The sequence below is a fragment of the Budorcas taxicolor genome, chromosome 1 (assembly GCF_023091745.1).
Source record: "Budorcas taxicolor isolate Tak-1 chromosome 1, Takin1.1, whole genome shotgun sequence".
NCBI classification, from domain to species: Eukaryota; Metazoa; Chordata; class Mammalia; order Artiodactyla; family Bovidae; genus Budorcas; species Budorcas taxicolor.
This window is the reverse complement of record NC_068910.1, coordinates 145,623,147-145,636,429: the sequence shown is the minus strand read 5'-3', so window position 1 is coordinate 145,636,429 and position 13,283 is coordinate 145,623,147. Positions and strand designations below refer to the sequence as shown.

The following is a 13,283-nucleotide window of genomic DNA, read 5'->3' as shown; positions in this document are numbered from 1 at the left end:
CAATGTCCCCAAGCAGCATGTGGCTTAAACATGTTTGCTCTCCCACTGGGCATGCGCAAGTGGGTGACCTTTTGACTTCAGAAGGCTGCAAACTCCACCCTCACAATGTGCCTATATCCTGGTTACACCTGTGCAGAATTTCCATCCCGCATCTCTCCCCAATCACCTTTCCCCAGGTGCCCCACATCTCACTCCACCCTGATGTTTTATTCCTAAGCCTTCCAGGAGGCAGTTTTCAGGCTTGTTTTCCTATCTGCTCTTTTTGCTGCATTTCAGCATTTTAGCTTGCTGAGCGTCAGGCAAAATGAACCTAGTTCGGTAACAGCGTTCAAACTCAGAAGAAAGGTTTTTGCTTCTCTATGGCTGGAAAAAACAAAAGAGCCACGACCTTCCTAAGCTGTCATTTTTGAGGGAACTACTAGTAAAATTCTACTTAAGGTCAAAATCTGGGGAGAAACTAGGAAAAGAGGTAGTTGTCTTTTGTCTGGTTTTCCAAGAATTCATCTAAGGGGCTGAGCCAGATATCCTGGAACTCAATAGTCCTAGCCTAGTTAGTGATCTTCTCACAATGAACCCAGGGCCTACGGAAAGCGAGTTATGCTTTAAAAAAAAAAAAATTGAGTTGGTGAGTAGGTGGGTTCGACAGGAGGGATAGGATGGTGTCAGCTCCCCACTGGCTGGGAAAACCTGTTTTCTACTTTCCTTCTACTCTTTTGGATCAAATGTTTAGCCAGAGTTTGAGAGATGAGATTAGAAGAGAGAAGCTGTGTGCAAGTTGACTCTCAACTCTAAAGTCATAAGGCTAGATAGCTAAGAGGGGGAGAGACAGAGAGGGAGAGGAAGGTACCAGGTGACTTCTGCTTACTTTAAGATGGGGGCAAGAAAGATGCGGGTTTCAGGCACTTGGTAAACTGAAAGCAAACTTCTTTATTGTACACAGTACAGAATATAACGCAGCTTGGCAGGATGCAAACAGCCCTGCGCAGGGGAAAAGTATTTCAAATCAACTGGCAGGTTAAAGCCTTTCTGCACTGTAGATTTTCCACACTCTGGAAAAGAAGCAAAAACAAAAAACCGAAAAACCCCAAATCATCAGGGAGGTGCATGAGTCCGATGGGAATGCAACGGTGACGCCGCCATCCTGTGTCCCGAGACCGCCCCGGCCACATGGCCGTAGCGGGGGAGGGGAACTCAGGCTACAGACGATTCTTTTCATACTTGCTAAGACAGCATAAATCCATCAAAAAAAAAAAAATCCCAACAAAACCCAAACCCAGATAAGAAAGGAAAAAAAAAATCCTATACAGCATTTACAACAAATTAACCTCTAGCCAGCTTGGGGTAAAATATGCATCTATGTATAGACTATGTGTAGGTTAGAAAGCTATAAATACCATTTGGAAAGAGTCCTTTGATTAGAATACAATGCTAATTAAGGCCCAAGCTACAGGTGCAATACCTTTGTGGGCTAATTAGCTTCCAAGAGGGAATCCTTGTATTTCCACAGCTATGAAATGCACCCCTTATCTGTGACCCTCTTCACAAATGTGTTCCTGGTCACCTGGGGGACTGTTTGAGACTGCAGAGCGTTCCATCAATAGAAAAACAAAGCACTGTCCTCTGTGTATGAAGAGTAGCATCATCATTGTTTCTGTGCTCAGTGTCGGGGAAGCACAGAACTCTCTCAACAACAGGCACCAAGGTGCTACCACTTTCTAATGCCTTTTCCTCTACTTTGAGCTTTCATGTAGCTTTAGCTGGGTTGTTGAAAACTTTTCCAATAAAATTCAGCGATCAGAGAACTCTTTTGAAAAGTGGCAGGAAACTAAGGCGCTAGCACACTTTTACCTGTTGGTGTCGCGCATACGTCTCAAACCCTATTGAATCATATGCAGGGTTTAAAGTCCGAGGATTTAAAGAAAAAGGAAAAACAAAAATGGATGAAATGGAAATTGTCATCAGTCATGCCCAGGGAAGACTCCCTAGGGTTTCCATCGGGTGACCAGGTTTCAAATGGACATGACATGTATTATGTACATATGCTTTCCAGAGAGGGCATGGGAGGGAACATTGGGGACTATACACATAGAATCTAAACGGTGTGTCCAGGCTGCCCTGCACACCTCAAAAATGTACAACTCAGGTGCAAATGTTCCGTCAGGCTGTCTGGTGCAGAAAGCACAAAGCAGGCAATAAAGAGGGCTTGCACTCAGCCAAGGGGACGCCCCCAACAAAGCCCCTTTCAAGCTGCAGCGTCTTCAGAAGTCGGCACTGTCCTGTTTATAGGGCACAGTGCTCAGTTACCAAAAGGTTTGTTTTTTTTTTTGCTTTAAATACCAAAACTACAAAAATCAGTTTATAAACTGGTTTTCCAAAACAAAACAATCCCCCGAATCAAAGCAAAACAAAATACTGTCAAAAGTGTTAATCACCTTCTCCTAAAATTAAAGCCATCCACACACAGCCATGTGACTGGGAAGAGAGAGGGGGCTTGCTCTACTTGGTGACCACATGGCCAGAAGGTTCCCAAGAGTAGCAATGGTTTATTTGAGAACCGTGGAGTGGGTAACAGCTATTCATCCTTTTCCCCTTCTTTGTAGACCAAGGGGAAACATTTCAGCGAGCTGCAAGAGCTGTCCAAGTTTTAAGGTAATACTTGGCAACCCTTCGTGGTTTGAGCCTCCCCAACTTAGCCTACCTCCTGTTCTATGGGTTTTGTGACTCACTTTTTCAACAAATTGTGCAAATCAGAGCCCTTCTATGTAAAGGCATTTAGTAGTCCTTGATCAATGCAGATTGTCACATACTCTGTCCTGGTTTGCGGGTACCAACCTGAACAAGGTATTGCTTTGCATATATATTGTCCATGGGAAGGAGGCTCCATTTCAATCGCTTCCCAGAAAACTTGTCAGGATCAAGAGCTGAGGCACCAGCTTTTGGGTGGTTTTTCTACCCCTCCCTGTTCCCACTCCCCCGCCAAAGTTTCTGTCCTTAAGGGTGCCAATCCAGAGACAGATTGGATTCTCTATCTCCGGAGACAGATAATACTCAAAGGGCAAGCTTTAGGAACAGCCAGAAACACAAACAAAACCACTGTTCTCGTTTGCCTGAATGGGAACTGCTAGCTCTAAGGTTTGGCCGCTCAACTGCTCAGAAACTTAGTAAGCAAAGCCTTCGGCATAGGGGAGGCTGCCGCAGCGGTCCACATCCAGAAGATAAGCAGGGTTGTCCTCAAAGTGGGTCAGTGGCAGGGTGTCCTCCTCGCTGAGGTGGCACTCAGACTCCGCTTTCAGGAACGGACGCTGGTTGTCGGGGAAGGCCATGGAGAAAAGGGCATCAGGGTCGCAAACGAACTTGTAGACATATCGTTCCCCGGCCACCTAGAGAGAAAATGCACCTTATGAGGCCCAGCTGGACCAGGGCATGGGGTGTGGGCACCAAGGGAAGAAAGAGATATCTGTTAAGCCACCACGCTCTTGGGCAGCCTGGGACCAAGAGGCTCAATGGTAGTTGATTATCCATATCCTTCGATTTATTTTGATAAACCATGGGGACCTGTTACCTACTGAATGTTCTGACACCACAGCTTAACAGCTGAAAAGAATATATGAATATCAAACTCAGGTTCTTAAAAGAACATCCTCACTGTTAAAATCAGTCTAGAAACAACGGTTATGCTGAGGCTGGTGTTATAAGGATTGAAAGATGCAGGAGTCAGCCCATGTGTTCTGTTTCCTCAAGTTTACAGTCTTCACAGGACAGCTTTGTTGTCCCACAGGGCTAGGAATTCAGAAGCTATGTGGGATTTTATAAGCTTGTTCCAAAACCAAAAAGAACTGCTTTTTGGCTTACCTGCAGTTGAAAATGACTAATGTCATGGTTTTGCTACACTGAACGAACTGCAAACTACCTTTATATGAATTTTATGCATTATAATATTACTTGAACCAACCAGTCTTGATTAAGGGTGGCAGGTGTATACAATCACTCATTCCTATTTGGGTTTCTTAAAAGCCAGTTTACTGTTAAATCTCTGGTTCCCCAGCCAGAGTCAGCTCACATGTGGAAGAGCTAGGCAGGAGTATACAGTGATGATAATACTAGCTCCGAAAGTTGAGCGAATGGTTTCCGGCCCTGGCTTGGTCACTAGCAAGTCTCAATCTCTATGAATCTCAGTTTTCCCTTTCGTAAACCTGAGGGTATGGAACTAATGCTTTTCTGAGTCCCTGCCCGGATCAGTTATGCTACCACTCCTCTTTCATTTAATTTTCATTTACTCATAGGTCACATAATAAAGCAAGGATCTCTTATACTGGAAAACATGTTACTATTTCTAGGACATTTTCACATATATATTACCCCTTTGAGATTAGATCAAGAATTATTAGCTACACTTTCATTGGAAACAGGCTTTGAAAGGTTGACTTTCCTTAAAGCATAAATAAATGGCAGTGTTAGGATCTGAGCCCACCCAAGTCTCATTCCTATGCCTTCTTCTGTACTATTTTATGCTTAATTCTCAGAGTTCTCTTCTTTCTTAGAAAACCTAGGAAGAACATGGGTGAAATCCCTGATCAGGGGATCTTCCCAGAAGAGGGAAATGGCAACCCACTCCAGTATTCTTGCCTGGAAAACCATATGGACAGAGGAGCCTGGTGGGCTACATACAGTCCATGGGGTGGCAGAGTCAGACACGACTTAGCAACTGAACAACAAAATGTTCTAAAACTGGTTTTGAGTGACAGTTGGACTACTCTGCATACATATTAAAACCCCACTGAATTGTACCTTTAAAAAAGGGGGGGAGGGAATAGCTAGGGTGGAGTGATAACCCGTTTTAGAGTATCTATTAACTATGCCAAGCACTGAAGTCAAGTTCTCATTTTGCCCCAAACAAGCTGATATTCCTGTGGCAGATACTGACAAGCCAGGGAGTGATTTACAATATCGAGAGTAGGGAGACAGAGTGATGGAGATGAACGCAGGTGCTCTCAGAAGCAGATGAGACCACGTAACTCAGCTTGAGAACTTCAGATTCTTGGAGTAAACAGGTGATTGAGAAACAAGTAGGAGCTGGCCAGGTAATGAAGCTGTTAGGAATGTTCTTAAGTAGGATGGTAGTTTAATAGGTGTTTTTTCATTTTATAATATGCTCGATAACTTACATGACTGATAGTGTTTGTTTACAAACAATACATATTAAGAGACAGATGGCTGTGGTAGTGGAAGCAGACAAGTGCAAGTGAGGAAATGAGGATTAGATGGTGCCTTAGAGCCTGTATGAAGAGTTAAAGTCTGAGTTTTATCCAGAAGACCATCCATGAAAAGTTTTAATAATTTAAGGAGATGAGAGGAATATGGGGTCATATTACCACCTGCCTATGAGAAGATAAGCCTGGTTTTAGCACAAGACAAGTTCTCAGCAACAATGACCATATAATTCTGAGTGCATCTACCATGTAAAGACTGCCTAAATGTATAAATGCTAGAATCTGGGTAACAGTACAGTATAAAATCTGGTTAAGAAAAACCAAAGATTAGCCATCTTCATCTTCTGCTTATACACGGCTTTTAAGATTTTGGTCTTTCACCACCTATCACAATAAGGATTTTGTTCTGGCTTCCTCAAAATATGCTTCATCCTTTATTCTGCAACTTGCTATCAGGCTATTCTGCTCCCATTTTGCAAATCTTGGCTTTTTAACTTGTAGTTTCCAGTTTTTGAAAAAGATTTTCTTAGTCCTAACACTTAAGAGTATTAGACGAACATATTTGGAGGTCTTGGTGTCTTAACAACTAAAGACTTCAACTAAGCTCTTGTGGGAGCAGAGACCTTTAAGTTGATTCTCTCCCTGGCTCCTTTATGGATATAATAGTTGGCCTAAGTATCTGGACAATTTAAAAAATTTTTTCTTTGGCTGCATTGGGTCTCTGTTGCTGTGTGCAGGTTTTTTCTAGTCGTGGCAGGGTCGGTGGGAGGGGCTACTCATTGCAGTGGCTTCTCATTGCTGAAGAGCACGGGCTATAGGCGGAAGGGCTTAGTTGCCCCACAGCATGTGGAATCTTCCTGAATCGGGGATCGAGCCCTTGTCCCCTGCATTGGCAGGTGGATTCTTAACCACTGGACCATCAGGGAAGTCCTATCTGGACATTTCTGTAAGTAGAGACAGTTTCTTTATTTCTCTAAAGCAGAGGAGGCTAATTTTCCTACAGAATCTTCCACAACCTCTGGTTTTGAGGTACCTGAGAGTATTAAAGGTGCTCTTTGTATCTCATTTTAACTCATTTTTCCAAGATTTTTTCCTACCACAGAATCACGAAGCTAACATTTCCTCGAAGCCATTAGTCTTAGTACAGAAGCCCTGGACAGTTTCTCTGAGAGTGATCTTAATTGTTTCTCATAAATGTTCACCTTCTGCATGATGCCCTTTTCATAGTAATAGCGTAGAGATCGGCTGAGCTTGTCATAGTTCATGGCTGGCCGGTTCTTCTGAATGCCCCAACGCCGAGCGACCTGAAGAGACAGGAAAGCAATGGAAACTCATTCCTTGGGTCTAGTGGGTTTCTTCCCAATCCCAGGAGAGCATTCTAGAACCCAACTGCTCTGGTCAGTGATCCATTTCTCTGACCTGAATGGAAAAGCACTTAATTCCCTTAAGACCAACATTCAACAAAGGTGATGATTTAGTCATAGATGCTAAGAGGTGAGACCTGGAGGTGGAAGAATCCTAGCATTTTAAGATTGCAGAGGGCTTGGCTAGCATCCCAGAGGAAGCAGGCTCTCTACTGTTTCTCCACATATGAATTATTGACCAATACCCATAGACCATTAACATGTTGCCATTAAGTGCTATGGTTTCTGTAGCAGTCAATAAGGAATAATTAGAATGGTCATTCCTGAAACATTAGAAACACACTAGTGAGTTGCTAATGGGCCAGCAGAGCAAAAGTTCAATTCTAATAAGATTGGAGAGGGGCTGGGAGATGTTTATGTATTGCAGCTCATGGAGTAAAAGGGAATCGGATCATTTCAGCCTGCTGCCATCCAATCCCCTGTTCCCAGTGGACTTGCAGAATGGACATTAAAACATGTAGCACCATTAGCCATTTAATGAAAAATTAACATGGCTTCCCAAACAGTTGTGAAGTGCATTATATCTAAACCCGATCCCACCTGAGGTGCAGTGATGGGGGGATGTAATTGGAACTCTGGGCAAAGAAGCCTTAAAGCAAGAACACTTACTAGTGGAGTTCAGCAAGACAGTCCAGCAATTCTGCTCAAGTATCTCAATATCCCAAACCCTATGTATAAGGATGACTGTCAAGGTAGATTAACCTTGGAAATATGAGGCCTTTAAATGCATGCAAACCAGCGATCATGTTTGGAACATTCTGGGTCAGTTTTGGAAACTTAACCAAAACAACTACATTCGTTTAAAAAAAAAAGGTAAACATGGAATGAGAAGTAGGGAGACTGCAAGTGGAAAAGTGGATCATAAAGCCACGTTTCACTTAAAGTATTATTCAAAAGTATTTGGGGCAGAATGAAAGCAACATCTCAACTCAGGATTCAAGATGACCTTTAATAAATATCAGAAATGATCTGATAAGGAAGAAATGCATCTGTCCTAATCATATTGCAAAAATTCAACAGTCATGATTCCATTTTCCCTTGTAAGAAACCATGTGAACGTTAAATTTCCATTCATTTGCTTTGTGCCTGAGAGCACACGATACCCTGGTTCTCTGCCTTTCTTCATATTGCACACATTCAACTCTTTGCAATGACCAAAAAGGCAAAATTAAGCAAAAACACATCCCCTGTTTAGAGAAAAACAGTTTAAGCCAATAGAAATAGTGGTAAGAAAGAAAAGCTGGTAAATCAATACGTGTCCTTTTTTTTTTTTTTTTCCTAAAGAAATAACACCGTGAAGGTATTATTGAACTGCTGCTGGCCACAAGTAATGCAAGAACCCTTAAAAGAGGCCCAGCTTCATCCTTTGACTGCACTGCACTGGTGGAAAACAATCCTTGCCTACTTAACTTCAGCCATGACCTTTCTTTGCTGTCACTGCATATGCAGCAGCTGTACTGGAGAGAGGTTTTATATATGCGTAGACTTCAAAGCAGCTCTGGTAGTCATAGTTACTGACTCATCCTCTTGGGCCAGGGCCCTGTGATTCAGTAGCCCTCACTGGGGCTGCTCTTAATGCAGTAATCACGATGCGCCACAACTGCAAAGCAGCTGGGAATAACGGCTGCCCCATTTTTTGGGGGGGGGGGGGGGTGGAGGGTGCAGGCAATAGCTTGCTGCCAGCTCCTTCTTTCCTTCATCTTTCACATTTGTTACTCTGATATAGCATCTGAGGATGGAGGCCGAAGGAGTTAAAAACAAAAACCAAAACTCCCATCTCTCTTCCTCTCTTTGTAAGAGCGCAGCCACAGCACAGGGAGCGGCTCTTTCTCAGCAGCACGTCCTTTTAAACCTCCCCATGGCATCAGTTATCTGCCACATGTTCAACAAACAACCCTACCCCCCAAAATATTCATTAATGCAGATTCACAGTTAAAATGGCTCCAGATTAAAGCCGAGTCAGTCATAATTGAGAGGGTGCTAAGCTGGATGACTATCAAAAGACATTTGATTAGGGGGCCTGCCAAAACGCAGTTCTAAAACCACAATTTCCATGCACAGTGTAATGGATATTATGGATAATTACCCAGAGTGCACTACTCAGCCACACAGCTGCCTACAATTACGTCCCAAACAGCTTCCTCCTCCGCTTCACCCTTCAAGCTCCCCCATGACAACTTCTTACAGCATTTTTCAAGGAGTTGGTATCTTCCTGACACTACCAAGAAGAGGGCCTGCCAAGTTTTACAAGGATTAGAGAGTGGGGAAAAAAGTGTTGCATGTCCTGGGGCCAAAGTGCACACTGGAGCAGAGCTGATCCTGGGGTTAAGGGAATGGAACATTTCAGAGTTCATGGAATGCTCAGGGGATTTCAAGCTGCGGTGGCAAGAAGCACTTTCTGAAGAAACAGAGCTGTTTAATCAGCTGAGAGAGGTGCAAGGCCACTAGGAGACTCCCCTGTGACTGGGCAGCTTGGCATTTATGTGAGCATTCTGGATTAGCATTAGTTTCTTTAAGAAAGCCGGGGTCCTTTGCCATCTGTTCATTTTCTTTACCATTGGTTGGAGAGCAACAGATTCAATAACGGCTTTACAAAGGGTCATAACCAGGTTTACCTGCAGCTGTACGGCCTCTGCTTAGGCCCGAGGCAGTGGCAAAAAAGTCGTAAAAGCTCCTTTTTGTGAAATGAGATAAATCAAAAAGGGCTGCTCACATGACAGACTTCACTTTCAAAAAGCCTCAGTGAGTCTGGGCGACATGCTTTCCTCAAGCCTCATACAAACCAGGCCACATTGTGAGGAAAAGAATGTGGGGTAGATGCTTTTCAGTGTGGCTGGAAACATGGCTCCATTTCTACATGACTTAGCCAAAAGACACAGTCAGGAGAACACAGCAGTACCAAACTTTGGCTTTGAAGGTAGAACAAGTCTTAACAGAAATTGTATATGTATGGTGATGGACAGGGAGGCCTGGCGTGCTGCGATTCATGGGGTCGCAAAGAGTCGGACATGACTGAGCGACTGAACTGACTGATAACTGTATCTTCTCTAACGGCCTTTAAGGAAACCTGCCTTCCTCTACCAGTCAGGATTCTCCTTAAGCCTCCAATTCACACATTTTCCTTAGCTCATCTTAACTTTCAGGCCATTTTCTTCCTCCAATTTCCTGCCGTCAACCCCCGTGCCCACCTGTCCCCTTGGGTGCACTAAAGTGAGCCCTCCAACTGATTGAACAACGTCTACAACTGCAGCTCCTATTCAGAGGCCTTTGAGAGCATTCTTCTCATTCTAATCACACCAACCCAAAGATACCTTTTTGTTCTGCTGGCTTAATGTGTAACGCTCAAGTATACGCTACCCAAAGAAGCATATGTCAGACTTTCAGGGAAGTTATTTCTTTTCCGTTTCTAACCTCTAGATTCTAAATCAAACAAAAATCAACCCCTCTGAAATCATGGCAAGCCCAGAGCCTGACTTAATATGCTTTGTGATACTTAGGAAAGGGGAGATTCTGTGATGTGTCCTCTCCTCTGAAGAAATGGCATTGGTTCTGTCCACTGGCCTTTCTGTCAATTTGGCCAAAAAGATGGTAACAATGGTTTTCTATCTCATTGTGGTACTTTAAAAAAAGAGATAGTAAGAACTTGATTACATTAACTTTTTTGTTTTTGCTGTGCGGGGTCTTCATTGCTATGCCAGTTTTGCTCTAGTTGAGGTGAGCAGGGGCTACTCTAGTTACAGTGCTTGGGCCTCTCACTGTGGGTGCTTCTCTTTTGCGGAGTACAGGCTCTAGACTGTTCGGGCATCAGTAGTTTTGGCCTGTGGGCTCAGCAGTTATGGCTGACTCTCGAGTACAGGCTCAGTACTTGTGGTGCACAGAGATTAGTTGCTCTGTGGCATGTGGGGATTTCCCAGACCAGGTATTGAACCTGTGTCTCCTGCATTGGCAGGTAGATTCTTTAGCACCGAGCCAGGGAAGCTCCTGTGATATTACATTAAAACAACACAAAACACTAGTTTCTGAGATTGAGGTTGACTCATCTCTGATAATGTTATTTCTCTAGAGCCATTTTAAATACACCATAGGACAGTTGCAACCTATATTACTAAAAATGTCTTACAATCTGTTCACATACTCTCTGATACAGGCTATGACATATGAGGGCTTACACCAAAAAAGAATTGGTATCACTGAAAGAACACTTGAAAGACTTTCTAAGAGAGAAAGCAGACCCTTTTAGAATGTAAGTCTTCATGGTCTTCCTCCCCAGAATTTGAAGAAGGGTTACTAATACTTTTTACATATTTTGCAGTGGAGAACTTTGCCTCTCCCATTAATAGGAAAAGCACTGTCAAGCCCATCGGCCAGGCCAGAATCTGAATAAGAAGAGCATATCTGACACAGTAAAAAGGCCTTTTTACTGGATGGAGAACTAAATAGGAACAAACATCAAATCAAAAATCAGCACCCAGTGCTTACCTCTTCGGGTTCTATCAGCTTGAATTCCATGCCTCGGCCTGTCCAGGCAATGAAGTGGGCGTTGGCTGGGTCGTCAAGAAGGGTAACCAGGAACTGCCACAGCTGAAGGGAACCTCGCCTCTGGTAAGGGGGCCCCTCCCGATACATGGTGGGCTCTTGTTTCACTTTGCCTGTTCCGGATAAAGATACATATGCGGTACTTTAGTCTCAATTTTCTCACCTGATTTGGGCAAATGTCGCCAATCTGGCATCAAGACGACTGACGAAGGTGCTCTGACAAGGTAAGAATTCCAGCTTTGCATCAAACCAGATGGGGCTACTTACCTTCCAGTCTCTCAGGAACGACACAAGTGTCGTCAAAGTACAACCGGGGATCCTTCTCATATGAAAAACCTGAAGGAGAATTTAGAAAGAACATGTTGCTTAACATGGATCTCTTCTAAGAAAACTCTGAAGGACTAAAACAGAATTTTCTACCATTTCAGGTCCTCAGTCCAATGAACTGCTGTATCTATGCCAGACTGAATTTGGGAGAGAACTTCACAAGAACCTGGGTGTTTGTGTTCTGATGCAACTGCCCGCTCTGCAGTCAGAATGGCATCAATTCCTGCCATTAGAGCCGAGACTGCGGGGAGGCACTGAATCACAACGTTCCTGCACATCTTACTCCTGAGGTCTGCATAGATCAGTGACTAAGCCTTTATATCTGAAATGACATCTCATCTATTTCAGCTGGCCTCACTGGGGGGGATCTAATTGATCTATACATGGTCTTGCCATTTCCCTTTTAGCAAATATTAATTTCAATCTTTCATACAGCTTGTCCATGCTGCCCACACACTTCATTCAATTATGAAAGAGCTTGGAAGGTAGAAAACGATGCCAAATGAATAAAGACTATGACAAACAATAATCTGAAAGGTAAGTTGGAGGTATCATCATCTCCAGACACTGTGGAAGGAATATGAAGAGATATTCCAGCAGTAACACTTATTGCAGTGTTAAGAAAACAGGGGAACTGACTGGGCCAACAACATATGTAAGTGGAAATGAAAGGAAGGCAGGGCAAAAAGTAGAAGGTGTCCAGGAGAGGGAAGGATGATGGCTTGGCATTCTAAACCCACTAATCTAGGACTTTCCTGGTGGTCCTGTGGTTAGGACTCCAGGCTCCCAATGCAGGGGGCACCGGTTCAATCTCATTGGGAAACTATGCCACATGATAGGGCCAAAAAAGTAAACCCACTAACCCCTAATAAAGGTTCAGTGCTGACTACCAGGTCAGCAGGCACCCTGATGAGGCCCGCAGCTCAAAGCAAAGCCAGTTAATTAATAGACGGGCATGGTGGGACCACACCCTTGCTTGGGGTCCAGCCTATTTCAGGGGTGAGCATCCCTGTGTATTCTTCTAACCACATGCTTCTCCAGAGGAAGCACCAGAAGCTCCTGTTTGCATAGCGGTACTCCCCACGCTCAGTTCTCCGGTCAACTCGTCTGGCATGTGGACCAGGCTTATGAGTGTCAAGTATGTGGTCCCGGCAGGCAGGGGAGGTCATTTGCAGTGAAGAATGAGCACTAGATTTTTGAGAGGGATTTTCTATGACTTAAACTCCCTGGGTAAAGGCTCCAAGAAATAATCTGTTCATTACAATCAGCTTGGATCAAGTTCTTCTTGGCAGGATCAGCACAATTTTAAAAGAGGCCTGGGGTTGGGAAAACACTGCCCAACTTGGAAACAGATTGTTTTCAGGTTTCGTATTATTCATTTTGTTTTCTCAGCCCCAAGCATTTTTTTCTCTGCTTAACTACAAAGAAGTATATTTTTATGTAATCCAATAGTTATTTATGCTGGGCATATGTTTGTGCTAGAGAAGAGGTTAGACTCGGTGCTTGCTCTAATGGAGCTTGCATCCCAACTGGTGGAGACAGATGACAAAGTAGGCAAAAAAAACAAAAACAAAAAACCCCAAAAAACATGGTGTAATGTGAAGAGCATGGGCCCTGAAGCCAGACTGATTGGACCTAGGTTAACTGTGTGGCATAGAACAAATTAATCTCTCAGTGCTCCATTTTTCTCATCGAAGGATTGTGGAAGATAATTCCTACCTTACAGGCTTGTTAGTGAGAATTTAATGAGTTGATATATATTCTGTTCATTGACTGATTTATCCTT

General features: G+C 43.6%; 1 protein-coding gene across 2 annotated transcripts in view; it reads right to left on the bottom strand.

Annotated features, from left to right (window-relative positions):
• Window positions 1-961: 961 nt before the first annotated feature.
• Window positions 962-13,283, bottom strand: part of ETV5 (ETS variant transcription factor 5) — a 58,819-nt gene continuing 46,497 nt past the window's right edge. Inside the window, exons 10-13 of one of the 2 annotated variants that reach the window (XM_052658289.1) lie at window positions 11,438-11,506; window positions 11,114-11,283; window positions 6,413-6,514; window positions 962-3,380 (exon numbers count right to left, since the gene is read on the bottom strand). In XM_052658289.1, the coding sequence (XP_052514249.1) occupies window positions 3,159-3,380; window positions 6,413-6,514; window positions 11,114-11,283; window positions 11,438-11,506 (563 nt within the window). In that variant the 3' untranslated portion in view covers window positions 962-3,158. The remainder of the gene's footprint in view (window positions 3,381-6,412; window positions 6,515-11,113; window positions 11,284-11,437; window positions 11,507-13,283) is intronic. The other variant, XM_052658361.1, reaches the window with a different exon arrangement.